At 35.8% G+C, this 17983-nt stretch overlaps 1 protein-coding gene across 1 annotated transcript in view; it reads right to left on the bottom strand.

Moving 5' to 3' along the window:
• CATSPERE (catsper channel auxiliary subunit epsilon) overlaps positions 1-17983 on the bottom strand; it is a 146329-nt gene that overhangs the window by 60167 nt on the left and 68179 nt on the right. Inside the window, exons 8-9 of the mRNA XM_059414005.1 lie at positions 10815-10921; positions 4496-4999 (exon numbers count right to left, since the gene is read on the bottom strand). Of these exons, the coding sequence (XP_059269988.1) occupies positions 4496-4999; positions 10815-10921 (611 nt within the window). The remainder of the gene's footprint in view (positions 1-4495; positions 5000-10814; positions 10922-17983) is intronic.

Here is a 17983-nt window from a genome sequence, read left to right as displayed (position 1 = left end):
TAAATGAAAAAAGCTGCTTCCAATATTTTAAGTCTTAATTACTATAGCCTTATAATAAAGTTTGATATGTGAAAGAAGAAACACTAGGCTATTCCATCCCCTTCTAACCCTCAGCTCTTTACTCTCTCATATATATATTTTAGAATCAGTGTGTTGAGTGCCACAAAGTAACATTGCAATTTTAATTCGATTGGCATCAAATCTATAGATAAATATGGGAAGAACTGAAACACTCTTAAAATTCTGTATTCTAATCCATGAACATGATAGAGCTAGCTACTTATTCAGATCTTCATTAATATTTTTGATATTTTATTTTGATCTCAAACAAGATCTTATACACTTTTAGTGGCATTTATTTTTAGATATCTGTAATTTTTCTTTCTACCTTGAATTTCCATATGACTTTTAGAATCAGCTTCTCAATTTCTACTGCATATGAGAGAACGACGAATAACAGCTGCCCGCTGGGTTTGTTACAGTGTGTGCTGAATTTCTCAAGCATAGACATCCTAATGGTATAGAGTCTTTTCACCAATGAAGAAGGCTCCACAACACCACTGGGTCTGGAACTCAGGACCCTGAGATCAAGCCAAGATCAAGAATTGGATGTCCAACTGACTGAGCTATCCAGGAGCCTGCAACTAACTGGAACATCAAATCTTAAAAGAAAAAAAAAAATCCAATTTGGCAACTGATGTTTTTTAATTAGTGCTCTGGCTATTTAAATTTAATGAAATTATTGATATGTTTCTATATAGCTTTACCATTTTTTTTTTTTTTACTTTGTATCCTCTGTTTTTTTCTTAGTTTGGGTTTTTTTTTTTTTTTTTTTTTTTTTTTTTTTGCTTTTTTTTTTTTTTTTTTTTTTCATTTTCTGCTTTCTTTTGGATTATTTGAAAAATATATTTTTAGGGGGTGTGTGGGTGGCTCAGTCAGTTAAGCATCTGCCTTTGGCTTGCATCATGATTTCAGGGTCTTGGGATCGAGGCCCACAAAGTGGTCCCTACTCAGTGGGGAGCCTGCTTCTCCCTCTACCTCTGTCTGCTGCTCCCCCTGTTCATGCCCTCTCTCTTTCTCAAATAAATAAATAAAATCTTTAAAATATATATATTTTAGTATTCCAGTATTTCATTTTATTATTATTATTTTTAAATATTTTATTTATTTATTTGACAGACATAAATCACAAGTAGGCAGAGGCAGGCAGAGAGAGAGGGGGAAGCAGGCTCCCTGGTGAGCAGAGAGCTCGATGCGGGGCTTGATCCCAGGACCCTGGGATCATGACCTGAGCCGAAGGCAGAGGCTTAACCCACTGAGCCACCCAGGAGCCCCAGTATTCCATTTTAATTTATATATTCATCATTTACTTTTTTAGTGGCTGCCCTAGGGCTTATAATTTATGTCCTTACTTTTCACAACCTACTTAGAATTAATACTTTAATATTCCAAGTGGAATAAAAAAACCCTCACTACTCCATAGGGTCCCTTTTCCTTCCTCATTTATGTTGTAATTGTATCTATATCGAGATACATTAAAAGCCCCACCAGAAAACATGTTTTAAGTTTTGCTTTTATAGATATTTGCTGTCATACCTATCTTAAGGAAATAAGACAGGATAAGGAACTTATATATTACCCATACAAGTACCATTTCTTTATTGTTCTTTATTAATTCCTGACTTGAAAAATTTTCCATTTCCTTTCCAATTGATAAGTTTCTTAGGCATTTATTAGAAGAGGTCTCCAGGTAGCAAAGTCTCTTAAGTTTTCTTTCATCTAAAAATGTCTTTATTTTTCTCCTTAATTCCTGAAAGACATTTTTGTTTAGATATAGAACTCTGGATTAATATTTCTTCTCTTTCAGCATTTAATATTACTTCATCACCTTCTGTCATTTATGGCTCCTGAGGAGAAATGTGCCATCACTTGAATCATTATTCTCCTTGTACAGGCTACGTCATTTTCCTCTGGGTGCTTTCTATTCTTCCTCCTCTGGTTTTCAGTAGATTATGAATTTCTTTGCAATTATCTTGTTTGGAGTTTGCTGAGTTTCATGACCCTATAAGTTTATATATCTTTTGCCAAATATGGAGTGTTTCTAACCATTAAATCATTCTATTATTTTTTTCTACATGATACTCTTTCTCCTCTCCTTCTTGAAACTTCAATGACATGAATGCTAGACATTTTGGTATCATCCCACAGGTCTCTAAAACTTGGTTTTATTTATTTATTTATTTTGAGATTTATTTATTTCTTTTAGAAAGTGAGAGAGCAGGAGAGGGAGAGAGAGTCTCAAGCAGATGCCATGCTGAGCACAGAGCCTGACATGGGGCCCGATCTCATGACCCTGAGATCAGAGCTGAACTGAAACCAAGAGCTGGACGCTTGACCAATTGCACCCACCAGGTGCCCCAGACTTGGTTCAGTTTTGACAGTTTTTTCTATTGTTTAGATTGGAAAATTTCCAATTGAAATTTTAACACTTCAGTTTTATTGACTATTTCCTATGTCATGTCATCTCCATTTTGCTATTGATGATATCTAATAAGTTTTCAACGCAGGTAATTCTATTTATACTCTAAAATATCTGGTTTTGGTTCTTTAAAATAGTTTCATTCTTGTTCTTCACGCTTGTTTCATCGAATGTGTATAATTTTAGGTTGACAATAATTTGATTTCAGTTATTTGAGTATTTTGCTATCTTCTGGCTTCCACTGGTCCTAATTACTTTATTGCCTTGCTTGTAATTTGTCGTTCTTATCTAGATACTTTTAATATCTTGCTAGTCTTTGACTGCCATGCAACTTGTGACCGTGCAATTTGATTATTTTGTGTTAAGGGGTTTTTATTTCTTAACATATCAATTGGAATTTATTAATATTTTTGGACTGAGGATTGATCTCTTTCTTGAAGTCTGAAAAAGTCTCAGTTCTTTCCCATCTCTCCAGTCTTTCATTTTGGAATGCTGATTAGATGTATATTGGATCTTTTCTTTTCCATTCTCTTTTCTCTCGTTCTTTTTTTCTTGTTTTCTATTTCTTTTTCTCTCAGTATTTTGTTTTGTTTAATTTCTTCTCATCTAATTTTCAATTTAAGTTGTCCATTGAATTTTAATTTCAATTTCATTATTTTACCTAAGCTTATTACATAAAATGTAATATTTTAACATATTAAAACTTTTGAAATATAATCCACATACCGAAAATGGACTGAATAGAAAAATACATTGCTGGAAGATTTGTGCAAAGCAAGAGTCTGTGTAATGACCATGGAGATTTAGAAATGGAATATTATCAGAATTCCCAAATGTCACCCATGCTCTCTCCTAGTCACTACGTTTTTCCTTTCCAGGATAACCACTACCCTAAAGCCATAGTAATGGCTTTCTTGCTTTTGGTTTTACTAACTGCCTGGCCATTTGGTAGATTCCTTTTTCCCTATGTTTTCCATTTATTTAAGTCTATTAAAGATATTTTGTATTTTGCCAACTCCAATACCTGATGGCTTTGTAGGAATGATTCTTCTCTTTATTGTTTCTGCTGGCTCTCACAGCATCTAATGTTTCATTGTGTGTTTTGTCGTTTTTTACTGTGAGCTCAATTTTGTCAGAAGGTTATCTGTGGGAAATTTCCAAAGCCTGACTTGAGGGTTTATTTCTCCAGAAATTATGATGTTCAATTCTGCTTGGTGATAGCCTTAATGTTTTTTAAACTACACAGGTCCTGGGAATCTGGGCCCCAGAGTCCATGTGGGTTGATTTCTCATCACAAATTCTAAAGACAGACTTTTCTCTCTTTCTAAGAGTTAACGCTGGGATAGATTTAATTATGTTGGGAAAGTTTTTGAAGGTTCTTGTTTTATGAAAAAATGATTGTCAGATGCCCTACCTTGCTCAGGCCCAAGGCCTTGAGTCTAGGTAACAGAGGTCTAAATATTTAAGATCACACATGAGCTTACAGCAGCTGAGATTGGGAATTGGCTTATGCCTCTCCATTAGTGATCTTGGACTACCCCATTCCTCTCAGGATTTCTCCTATTTCCATACAGGTATAGCTATTTGCATTTAAAAACGTTTAAAAATTTTACACAACATTTTAAGTGTTTTGTAGTGGAATAAACTTTAGGATATCTTATTTCCTATATTGCCAAAAAGAGGAGTTAATTCATTTTTTGAGAATACATAGACTTTTTGGGGAAAATAATTTTTTGGATCTTTTGCCCACGTCAAGGTTAAACAAAACTCTCATAATATGGCTAAATGACTGCATAATAATAATAATAAATAAGATTTATTTTATTTCTTTTGTTGGAAGTGTATCTCTATAAAGAGGCCTCTAAAAAGTTAGGTTAGGAAGATGGACTTATTTTCAACCATAAATAAAATAACTCTGCAAGAAAGCTGTACAGTGTAGTCTCATATTTCACTGAATTAAATAATATAGTAAATAAATCTAAATGTGTAAGTGTAATACACATATAGATATATAATCTTTTACTAACCTTTAACAAATAGTTGATCCAACACCATCTTCTTGTTGTAATACCAATAATTCCACTATTGGGAAGATTTTCACTTACTCCCAGCCTTTTGAACTCAGTAAAACTTCTTACGTAAAGAACGCCATTTATTAGAAAAAATATTCCATTCTGTGATAGGCTCACATCAGATACATTGTGCCTTTCATCATCTGTCAAAATGTTTGGAGGCACTCTGACTCTGGTCCAGCTGTGGAATGAGTCATTTGTTTGAAAGGTCTCCATATCAGCAACCACAACAACAGATGAAGGAACACAAGCAGTCCAGGCTGCCATTAACTGACTACCACGTGGTGAAGAGATTGGTAAAAATCCAGGAATCTCAAATACTGTCATCAAAGGAAAGGCCAGCACAAAAAGAAAATCTGCAGTAAAGCAATCTTGAAAAGCCACTTGATTTCCTTTAATCTCCTTTAGCATATCATCAAATGTCATTGGTACCACAATACGCCAGGTCCTAAGAAGAAAAAAATAGGAAATAGAAAAATAAAATGACCTCTCTCTCTTCTCTCATCCAACTTGTACATTGTTTCCATTTATCATTTAAAAAAATTTTTTTTACTTTTATAAACATATATCTGGGTTAAACAAATCAAATAGCACTAAAATGCTATCTTTGCCCCATTTCTCCTCATTTATCACTCTTGTTCCCAAAGGAAAACAGTCTTGACTCTTACAGCTCTTTCATCTGCAATGTGTCTTCAAATTCTCAAATATTCTTATGCTTCTCTCAGTATATGATTTTACACATTATAGATTGGCTTCTTACATGCCAGATGAAGATATATTTCTCATAAAACGTAAGTATTTATATGACTTCTCCCAGTATCACAGTGTTTAGATTAATCTGTAGTACATTACATTGTTTTACTATGTAAATATTGTTTACTACTATGTCAGATATTTTACTATAATTACATTTCATTTATACATATATATTCATGAGGTAATAATTCTCCCAGAGGTAGTAATTATTTCCTTTTGAAAATTTATTGTTTCCTAAGTGTTCCAATAGGTAATGTGGAGTTCCACAATATTTTCCATGTGGTAAATGTGGAGATAATCTAGCACTTGCTTCATTTCATTACTCTTTGGGCTGGAGCCAACATTTACTGGATCTTGCGCTTTGTTCTTTGTTTTTGTTAAAGCATATTCTTCAGTACCTCTCTGTGAAAGTATATATGAACATAAAATTTTGGGACTCTGAATATCTGAAAATATTTTATACACCTGCTGGATAAATTGGCTAGGCAGAGACTTCAGAAATCTGAGGGCATTTTCTCCAGTCTTTTTGTATTAAAGTTTCCTAATGAAAAGTCAGATGATACATTGATTCTTGTTATTATTTAATGGGTTGCCTTTCTATAAGTTTTTAGGATCTTCCTTTTTTCTCTTGGTATTCTAAAATTTGACAGAGCTGGGTCTATCTATTGAGCGGATATACAGAGGAATTTGTGAAAATAAGAATTCTCCTATGTATCTCAGAAGTTACGAAAAATTCCAAGGAGAGTTTCTTATCAGGGCCATCCAGGGGACATGAGGCTATAGATGTTCAGTAAATGTCTTGAATTTCCTCTTTGCTCACTGTGTACATACTTGGGTGATGGCATTCTGCCCACTCAGGATGTGGTCCTGGCAGGTTGAGGGACCCGTGTTAGGCAGCTGTAGGGTTATTACCAAACCTCTGTGCCCTAAACCATGCCACCATGAAATGCGATGCAATTACTGCTTTTTGCAAGCCACACTATTGACTCTAAAACATCGGTTTCAAGTGCAGTCTGCGATCATCAGTACCATCTTTTACATTGTCCATATGTGTAGTCACATTATAATGAGGTATTGGTAACTCTTCTGTTTGGATGGAACTGTTTATCTACAAGGCCTAGAGAGAAGCCAACACTCAAGGCCTGGTCAGAACATACTGAGCATTTCAATTTTCCATGTCTATCATTTTTATTTCGAGTGTTTGATTTTTTCATTGTGATTATACACTTTTCAAAATCTTTTCTTAATTCTTTCCCATTTTATAACATGTTCGTTTTCTTTAATGTATACAATATCTTCTCCTATTTCTATGAAGATGTTATTTATGCTTTTTTGGATCATTTCTTTTGCTTCCTGCTATCTTTTGTTTCCTCTGAGTTCCATTGTTCTCTTTATTGATTTAGGTGTCCCATGTTCATGTTAGAAGCTTTCTGCAATTCTCTCGTAGTCTTTGGTTCTCCTTTAAAATATAGGAAGTTGTAACAAGTTCTGGGTCAGTTCTTAGGAATACTTCTCACTCCTCTAGTGCTCCATTGTGCTTCTCCCCTTCTGACTCCAAATTTAAGTTATTTTAAGTAGGACTGATCATGTTAATTCAAAGAAGAATCCTCTTCTATCTTGCTAGGAGGATATATGCTAGGTTTCCATATTCAGGGAGCAGAGCTGGAGGAAAGGACTGAAGGCACACTGGAGGGTTCCCATCCCTTTAGAATTCCCTCTGCAAGCTCTTAATTAACACAATTTCATGCTCTGCTATGTCAGACACCACTTCTCTCTCTGCTTTCTACTTTCTGTTCTTGCTTCCCTTCCCGTCGTTTCTCCTTGTAGGATTGCAACTATCTTAGTGAGATAAAGGGAGAGAATAGAAATTAAATAATGCATTTAATCTGTCATGTTTTAATTTATCTCCTTTAAACTGCATTTCATTTAGTCATGTTCTTCTTAGAACCATGGCCCTTTAATTATATCCAGGAAAAAAAAATTCAAGCTATTCCAAATGATTTTCAGGGAATTTCCATATTTTTTCCTATTTAATTTCACTTGCCATATTGTATTTCAGGTGTGTTCTTCCTGTTTGCTTACTCTTTGTGTTCTTCCTCCCTCTTGGACTGCCTGTTCTCTCTCCCCTGTCTTTATGTTCCATTGTCTTTGTTTGTTTGTTCCATTGTCTTTTAAGTTCTACCCAGAACCATCTCTCCAATTTTGCTTTCTTGTTTTACCACAGAATGTATCTTTTATAAGGATAAACTTTTCTAAACTTTTCTAAACCCAGATTAGTCAGTCATGTGGATGGTATTCTATGGCATCCAAAGCGATATTTAAAGAAAACGAACCCCTGATATTCTCTATATATGCACGTTTTCTTTGTGTTTCTTTTAAAATACCACTTATTCAATAATTTTATTGTTAATGTATCATATATACAAAAGGTTAAAGAATAATACAAAGATGAACATCTGTGTACTAATCACCTAGATCAAGAATCAGAATGTTGCCAACATCTTAGAAATGTCCTATGCCTCTCCTTTCCCCATCCCCACTTGCTTACACATAATCACAGGCCCAATTTTGTGTTTACATTCCTGTGCTTTTTAAAAACTAGTTTTTCCACAAATATCTTTTTAAACAATATGGAACTACAAGGAGAAATAGAAAAATCCACTAGTATAGTAAGAGATGCAAAACTCCTCTTTCAGTAAGTGGCAGATCCAGCAGGCAGAAAGTCAGTAAGGACATAATTGAACTGAACAGCACCATCAATGAAGTGTATCCAATTGACATTTAAAGAATATCTCATACAACAACCACAGAATACACATTCTTCTCAAGTTCATATGGAACATTGACCAAGACACACTGTATCCTGGGTCAGAAAACACATCTTAAGAAATTTTAAAAAGTAGAGAGTATACAAAGTATACTCTCAAAATACAATGTAATTAACAGAAATCAATAACAGGAAGATAGCTGGGAAAATCCCCAAAGATTTGGAGCTTTCAAGGAAGAAATCTTAACTGAAATTTGAAAATATTTTGAACAAAAGGAAAATGAAAAATGTTTTGAACAAATGAAAAAAAATATAGCTTACTAAATTTTTTTTTTCCAGCTTACTAAAATTTGAGGGCTGCATTGAAAGCAAGGCTTGGAGGGAAATGTATGGCATTAAGTGCATATATTAGAAAAGAAGAATGACCTAAAATCAATGCTCTAAGCTTTCACCTTAGAAAACTAGAGAGCCCCCAACTCCCTTCTCCTCTCTAACTCCCCATGTCCTCCATGCTATTTGTTATGCTCCACAAATAAGTGAAATTGGAAGGGGAGGTGAACCATGAGAGACTATGGACTCTGAAAAACAATCTGAGGGTTTTGAAGGGGCAGGTTGGGGTACCAGGTAGTGGGTATTATAGAGGGCACAGATTGCATAGAGCACTGGGTGTGGTGCAAAAATAATGAATACTGTCACGCTGAAAATAAATTTTAAAAATTAATTAAAAAAAAAACTAGAGAGCAAAAGCAATACAAACCTAAAGGAAATGGAAGGAAAAAATGGCAGCAGAAATGAGTAAAATGAAAACAGAAGAACAGTAGAGAAAGATGCCCTAATACCCAAACCAGATAAAGACATTACAGGTAAAGTCGCAGACCTTTTGAACTCATCAATGTGTAAAAAGATATTTACCACAGCCAAATGGTATATACATGAAGTAAAAATGGACGGAATGAAGGGGAAATAGACAATCCAATAATAATAGTTGGAGACTTTGATATACCACTTTCCATAATGGGGTGGAACAACAAGCAAAAGATTGACAAAGAGACAGAACACGTAAACAACACTCTCTACCAACTAGACCTAACAGACATCTACAGGACGCCCCACCCAACAACAGCAGACTAAACATTCTTCACAAGTGGGCAGGGAAAATCCCCCAAGACAGACTGTATGTTGGGCCATAAAATAAACTTCAATGCATAGAAGAGAATTGAAACAGCACAGATATTTTCTCTGACAACAAAGAAATGAAATTAGATACAATATGACTCAAAATTTCAATCCTAGGTATACACACAGGAGAAATAAAAACATTATGTCTGCACAAAAACTTGTAAATAAATGTTTACAGCAGCACTATTCATAATAGCCTGAAAGTGGACAAAACCAAAACGAAATTTTTTAGAAGTTGGCATATCCATGTAATGGAATATTATTTGGCAATTTTTATTCCTTTTTAAAAATGGAATACTGATACATGCCACAACATGGATGAACCCTGAAAACATGCTAAGTGAAAGAATCTGGTCGCAAAAGACCATACATTGTATGATTCTTTTAATATGAAATATCCAGAATTGGCAAATCCATCGAGACACAAAATAGATTAGTGGTACCAAAGGCTAGGAGGAGGAGAGAATAGGGTTTCTCTCTGAGTTGATAAAGATGTTGTAGAATTAAACAAGGGTGATAGTTCCACAACTGTGTCAATATACTAAAAGCCATGAATTGTACACTTTAAAACGGTGAATCCTAGGAAGCTCCGTATAGTCAATAATAGAGAAGAAACAAAAGGTGCCTGTAGCCTTCCTACTGGCCCACGAAATCAGACAAGCCTTTAGCTGGTTTTTATAATGACGGTTTCTCCTACCTCCCTATCTCCCAAAAGTTTTGCAGAGTCAGCAAGAATTTTGGCCCCAGATTATTATGATTGTTTAAAACATCTTCTCTCTCTGAACGTCACCCTTAACTTTGCATCTACCGAAATGTGTCTGCTTCCTCCGGTCTGTTTGAAGGCTCTTGTCTATGCTGCCTCTCTGTTTGGAGTGCTCCCCCAATTGGCTAACTTTTATTTCTTTTCAATAATGTAGATGTCCCCTCTTTAGGGAAGTCCAGCTTGATTCCCTTTCATCCGAGCCTCGATTCGCGCTCCCTCTCGTCCATTTCACCTGGGTTGCCTCTGTTTGTTTACTTAAGTCCCAACTAAGGTAAGATCACTGAGGGCAGAAATTGTGTTTTGTAGATATAAGCCCCTTGCCCTGTGTCTAGCTGTAATAGATTAAGAAAGGCTGTCTAAACACCATAATCACTTACTGAATTAACAGATTTTACTTTCAGGTGGGATCTGTTGTGTTATATGTGTGTGCTGAGGGTGCCAGCGGTTGTGGCATAAGTCACACCACTGGGGTTCACTTTTTTGGAACCGGCAAGCAGCATCTGGAGATAGTGGCAGAATTTGGTGACATCCTGAATGAGGCCCTGGGACTGAAGTTTAGCTGTTACTATCGGTTGTAAAATGATAATCCAGAAGTGTGACTGGCAGTCTCTAAGTTGGTAACTAGTTGTGATTATTTCAGTTTTGGGGGTGCATCATGAAAGAAGCTACTTGGAAATGACACATATTATATGAAATTCCACTAAGGTTTTAGAGTAAATTTCTTTTACTTTAAATTTGATAGTTATTTTACTAAACTGAAAAAATAAAATTTATGTATGAAATTTTAAAATTAAATACCCATTCTCCATTTTGTCATGTGGCAAATAAGTTTTTCTCTTCAGAGTTGTGTATATGCCAGGCTTCTGTCCCAAAGTGGCCAACTGCTTGGTAAGTACTATAGAATTCTGTAAAAAAAAAAAAAAAAAAATCCTCTTTTCACTTTTCATAAATAAAATTATTCTGAAATTAAGTCATGATATATTGACTTTGACATGTTAGCTAAGACATTATTTATATTTATACATTTACCAGACTTTCAAGAGTCAGGGTTTTTTTGTTTGTTTTTTACCATATAGTTTCCTCCCCGTTGAACTTTATGAAACACAAAGAAGTTGTAATACCATTTCCAACATGTTGAAAAAACTATACATAATCAGATTTCCAAATGAATTGAGATTATGGGGACCTTTAAATAAATGCCCTCATGTTTTAATTTCAATGAACTGTGCAATGGAGTTTCTAAAACTAATCTGTTAGAATTGTTTCTATATGAATCTGACTTCAAAACAACCTATTCTTTAAAAAAAAGATTTTATTTATTTGAGAGAGAAACAAAACACAAGTGGGGCAGGGGCAGAGGGAGAGGGAGAAGCAGACTCCCTACTGAGTGTACAGCCCTATTTGGACCCTACTCAGACCCCAGGCAGGGAATCACATTGGGGTCCACATGGGGCTCCATCCCAGGACTCTGAGATCACCACCTGAACTGAAGTAAGACACTTAATCGACAGCCACCCAGTCACCCCCAATGAAATCTTTCAAGGTAGGTTTCAAATGACATCTGGAGGCTCTAACAGAAATTCTCTTTGTCTAACAATAGATCTGACAAGCCTCCTCTTTTTCTAATGAGATTTAAGGAGTAGTTGAATTGAAGGGAATTTTTCCCAATAGGTATTTTTGGGATGGAGGCAATGGTATTATTATAGGGAATTCCTAGAATAAAAAATCAGATAATGAGGGTCAGTCCAAAATTCCACAGCTTCTGGGGCACCTGGTGGGCTCAGCTGGTGAAGCCCCTGACTCCTGGTTTCAGCTCAGGTTCTGGTCTCGTGGTCCTGAGATCCAGTCCACTTCCAGCTCCATGTTCAGTGTGCAGTTTGTTAGAGATTCCCTCTCTCCTGCCTCTGTCCCTCCCCATGCTCACACACACTCTCTCTCTCTCAAAATAAATAAATAAAACTCTCATATAAAAAATAAATAAAATAAAATTCCATGGCTTCCTTCTGCCCTAATCCTCCAATAATGCACCAGTTAATTTCCTAGAAATGTCAACCATCAACAAAGGAGGCTTTGAGATCGCTATGATGAATCTCAGTTAGAGAGTATTCATTGGGACTGTGGGGTTATCTAATAGGATTTAACCTAATTTTGAGAGTGACTGTGGTCAGGTAAGGCCTCCCTGAAGAATACACATTTATTGATTTTGATAGAGAAGCATAGATTTGTCTCTATATAATAAATAATGGATATTTTAAATTTTATTTCTAAAAATATTATTCACTATTCCAAATTTTATTTTATTTTTTTTCGCTATTCAGAATCTTAAATACAACTGTCTTTCATAGAACTGCAAAGGAAAGGAATAGCTGTAGCATAGAATAAGACAGGAATAAAACATAATAAGTGACATATGCCAAAAATATAATAGAAAAAAGGATAGTTTAAGAAAATTTAAGATAATCACTCAAACAAGCTTAAAAACATGTTTTATGGAAAAAAATGTTTTATCTATAAAAAACACGTTTAAATATATAATATATATTATATATAATATAAAATACATATATAAATATGGCAAAAATTAACACATAGAAATTATAAAAATAAATAAAAATAAAAAACACTATATTTCTTAGAATTTACCAAGTATAGGCATCTGTTACGTATCCACAGAACTAGCAGTCTATATAAACACCATTTTTAATGACACTATGGTAGTCCATTGGGTGAATTATCATCATTGACTGAACACTCCCCTACTGGACATTGAGGTAATTTTTTATTTTTTCACTATTATGAATATTACTGCCATAAATATAATCAGATGTACAGTCTTTTCCACAGTAAGGACTATTTCTTTTAATTATATTCTGGGAATATGATTACTGGGCCAAAAGCTTCATATGTACACTTTAAAACTCTTGATACATACTATTGAAATGTTTCTGAAAGGACTCTGCCAGTTTATTGTTAGTAATCTACGACAAAAGAAATTTCATTAATTAAAAATAGAGCTGGTACGCCTGGGTGGCTCAGTTGGTTAAGCAGCTGCCTTCGGCTCGGGTCATGATCCCAGCGTCCTGGGATCGAGTCCCACATCGGGCTCCTTGCTCAGCAGGGAGCCTGCTTCTCCCTCTGCCTCTGCCTGCCACTCTGTCTGCCTGTGCTCGCTCTCTCCCCCTCTCTCTCTCTCTGATAAATAAATAAAATCTTAAAAAAAAAATAGAGCTTCCCTATGACCCTGCAATTGCACTCCGGGGTATTTACCCCAAAGATACAGATGTAGCGAAAAGAAGGGCCATCTGTACCCCAATGTTTATAGCAGCAATGGCCACGGTCACCAAACTATGGAAAGAACCAAGATGCCCTTCAACGGACGAATGGATAAGGAAGATGTGGTCCATATACACTATGGAGTATGATGCCTCCATCAGAAAGGATGAATACCCAACTTTTGTATCAACATGGATGGGACTGGAAGAGTTTATGCTGAGTGAAATAAGTCAAGCAGAGAGAGTCAATTATCATATGGTGTCACTTATTTGTGGAGCATAACAAATAGCATGGAAGACATGGGGAGTTAGAGAGGAGAAGGGAGTTGGGGGAAATTGGAAGGGGAGGTGAACCACGAGAGACTATGGACTCTGAAAAACAATCTGAGGGTTTTGAAGGGGTGGGGTGTGGGAGGTTGGGGGAACCAGGGTGGTGGGTATTAGAGAGGGCACGGATTGCATGGAGCACTGGGTGTGGTGCAAAAACAAGGAATACTGTTATGCTGAAAAAAAAATTTCATGATGCTGATATCAAACTCTGTATTATTTTTTTAAAGTATTTTTCTAGTTATAACATCAATATATCATTATAGAAACTTAATATTCATCTCATTTTTTTTAGCAGCATTTGATACATTGGACTAATCTCCCCCTTTGAAACACTCTTACTTGGCTTTCATGTTACCATTTGCTCCTTGCTCTATTAGAGATCCCCAGGCTTGATCCCAGATTCTCTTCCTCCCAGTAGCATTCTCACAGTACGTTCTCTTCCTAGGTAATCTCATGGCTTCAAGTATCATTTAATTCCTATAAAACTGCTCAAATTGTATGACCCAGATCCCAAATTTTAAATCTAGCTCATATCCATGTACCTAACTAGATTTTTAAAAAAAATATTTTATTTATTTATTTGGGAGAGAGAGAGAGAGCATGAGAGAAGAGAGGTCAGAGGGAGAAGCAGGGAGTCTAATGTAGAACTCGATCCCGGGACTGCTGAAGGCAGTCGCTTAACCAACTGAGCCATCCAGGTGCCCCCCCAACTAGATTTTTAACGGTGATTTTGCTTGTCTTTCAAACACTTCAATATGACCCAAACTGCACTACTGCCTCGAGGTTCTGCCTCCTAAACCTGGATTAAAGAAGAAAAAAAATCTCACCACCCAGAAGAGAGTATAGTTCACATAATACAGCTATGAGAAGAATATTCCAGACAGAATGAACAACAGTTACAAAGAGTCTGAGGGAGGAGAGGAATTATCACGATTGAGGACTTGAAAGGAAGATAATGGCTAGAATGTAGTAAGAGAGAAATAGTACAGGAAAAGTTTAGATGAAAGACAGGCAGGAACCACATCATGCTAAGTATCATCGGTCCTGGAAAATAGTTTGGATTTTATTCTTAGTACAATGGGCAAATGATAAAAGATGTTTTAAAATAGAATGATAACTACTTTTTTAAAAATTGTTTGACTCACAAGAAGTGAGTCAGCTTTCCCCAATGACAATAACTTATATAATCTTAGTGCATGTCAAAACCCAGGAAATTGATGGTAAAACACTGTTAACTCATGCATGAATCTTACTAAGATTTCATCATTCTTTCTACAAAGTGCTTCCTTTTTTGGTATAGTTCTGTGAAATTTTATCATATGTCTAGATTTATGTAACCATCACCACAATATAGAACTGTTATAGAATACAAATTATGGAACCATTCTGACACAAATTAGAAACTCCCCCCTGTTAACCCTTAAGAGTCACAACTGCCTGCTAACTCGAACTTCTGGTAACCGCTTATCTGTTTTCAATTAGTACAGTTTTGTCACCTCTAAAATCTTCAATAAATGGAATCATACAGAATGCAACACTTAAAATTGACTTTTCAACTCAGCATCCATCCAAGTTATTGGGTGTATCAACAGTGCATTCTTTAAACATAAAAGGTAAAAGTATAAAATCTCTGGAAGAAAACAGACAGAAATCTTCATGACACTGGATCTGGCATCAATTAAAAAAAATATTTATTTATTTATTCATTTATTTGACAGAGAGAAAGAGAGCATAAGCAGGGAGAGTGGCAGGCAGAGGGGGAAGCAGGCTCCCACTGAGCAAGGAGCCTGTTGCAGGACTCGATCCCAGGACCCTGTAATCATGCCCTGAGGCAAAGGCAGACTCTTTTTTTTTTCTTTTTTTTTTTTTTTTAAGATTTTATTTATTTATTCGACAGACAGAGATCACAAGTAGGCAGAGAGGCAGGCAGAGAGAGAGAGGAAAGCAGGTTCCCTGCTGAGCAGAAAGCCCGATGTGGGGCTCAATCCCAGGACCCTGGGATCATGACCTGAGCTGAAGGCAGAGGCTTTAATTTAACCCACTGAGCCACCCAAGGCAGACTCTTAACCGACTGATACACCCAGGTGCTCTGGCATTGATTTTTTGGGGGTATGACTCCAAAAGCATAGGCAACTAAAGGAAAAATAGACAAATGAGACCTCATCAAAATTTAAAGCTTTTGTGTACCAAAAGACACTATCTAAAGAATAAAATGACAACTCACAGAATGGAAGAAAATATTTGCAAATCACATATAATACAATGGGTTAATATATAGAATATATAGGGAACTTCTAAAACTCAACAACAACAAAAGCCAATTAAAAAATAGGCAAAGGACCTGAATAGCATTTATCCAGAGAAGATTATACAATAGCCAATAAGCGCATGAAAAGATATTTGATGTCACTAATCATTAGGGAAATGAATATCAAAAGCATGGTGAGATACAACTTCACATCCATTAGGATGACTATTATTAAAAATAAAGGTTTTATTGATAAATTTTGCCAAGAATTTAATGAAGAATTAATGCCTATCCTTCTCAAACTCTTCTGAAAATTCAAAGAGAACAAAATGCTCCCAAACTCATTTTACAAAGCCAGCATTACCCTGATACCAAAGCCAGAAGAGGACAACTCTAGAAGACAAATTATAGTCCAGTATTTCTGATGAATATAGGTGCAAAAATTCTCAACTACATACTAGCCAACCAAATTCAATAGCACATTATATAGATCATACATGATGATCAAGTGGGATTTTTCCAAAGAAGACATAAAAATGGCCAATGGGTACTTGAAAAGATGCTCAACATGACCAGTTATTAGGAAAATGCAAATCAAACCCACAATGAGATGGGTTTGGCGATTAGGATAGCCTTAATCAAAGACAAGAGATAATAAATGCTGACCTAGATACAGAAGAAAGGGAACCCACGTACATTGTGCAAATGGTACAGCTACTATGGAAAACAGAATGGAGGGTTATAAAAACAAACAAACAAACAAAAATAGAATGACCATATGATTTAGCAATTTCACCTTTGAGAATATATTCAAAGGAAATGAAAACACTAACCCAAAAGATATCCACACCTCTGTATTCATAGCAGCATTATTTATAATAGCCAACACATGGAAACAACCTGTGTCCAGTGACAGAACAACAGGTAAAGAAGTTGTGATATACTATATATACAGAGTGGAACATTATTCAGCCATAAAATAAACCCCAAGGAAATCCTGACATTTGTGACAACATGAGGGCAATTATGTTGAGTGAAATAAGTCAGAGAAAGACAAATACTGGATGATCTCACTTATATGGGGAACTTAAAAAAAAAACAAATTTATGGAAAAAGAGATCAGATTTATGATTACCAGAGGCAGGCAGTGGGGAAGGAGAATTGAAGGAAGGTGGGGAAAGACCCAAACTTTATTTACAAGATAAATAAGTACTGGGGATGTGATATACAGCATGGTGACTACCATTAATGCTGTTGTATGGTATATAGGAAAGTTGTTAAGAGACCAATTCTTAAGAATTCTCATCACAAGAAGGAACCCACCCACTCTCCCTCCCTTCCTTTCTTCCTTCCTCTGCTTTCCCCCCCCCCTTTTTTTTGTATCTATATGAGATAAAGGATGTTAACTCAACATATTATGGAAATGACTTCAAGCCTTAAACTAACATAGTCAAGCCTTAAACTAGTATGTCAATTTTATCTCAGTAAAACTGGAAAAAATTAAAAAGCAAAATTAACAAAAGAGGAGTGACATCAATAAGATGGCAGAGGAGGAGGTTCTCTCACAATAACATTTAACAGCTCTCCATGGGCAAAAATAGCTTTGGGAGAGCTCCAGAGTGTTAAAACTTCAGCAACCCAGTGAAGCACAAAAACTGAAGATGCTCCACAGAAAAGTACGGGAGGCACTTAATCTCCATTACTCTAACCATCAGTCCAGCACAGTTCAATGTCAAGAGGAATTCTGCAGGCTACAACTTCCCATGAGGGAGAAGTAGAGCAGGGAGGCCCCAGCAGTCCTCACCACCACCACCATGAACCTCCACAGCCTTCTCTACTGAGGGCCCCTGCAGTCTTCACCAATGTGGATCCCAGCATATGAAAGCATAAATCTCACTGGTATAGAGAACTATTTCGACGAATGCACAACATGGTGAAATTGTAATGGTGATGCATAAATTATTTTTAAAGCTAATCTAAAAGATAAAAAAGAAAAATTGTTAATGGATATACAATGCAAAAAGAAGTAAAGGAGTCTCTGACAATAAGAACACAAATGGGGCACATAAATGTAGTTTATATATGTAATTGAAGTTCTACCAATTTAAAATAGACTC

Source organism: Mustela nigripes, chromosome 10, assembly GCF_022355385.1.
Source record: "Mustela nigripes isolate SB6536 chromosome 10, MUSNIG.SB6536, whole genome shotgun sequence".
Classification (NCBI taxonomy): Eukaryota; Metazoa; Chordata; class Mammalia; order Carnivora; family Mustelidae; genus Mustela; species Mustela nigripes.
The sequence above is the reverse complement of the archived record's forward strand: the minus strand, read 5'-3'. Positions and strand labels throughout refer to the sequence as shown.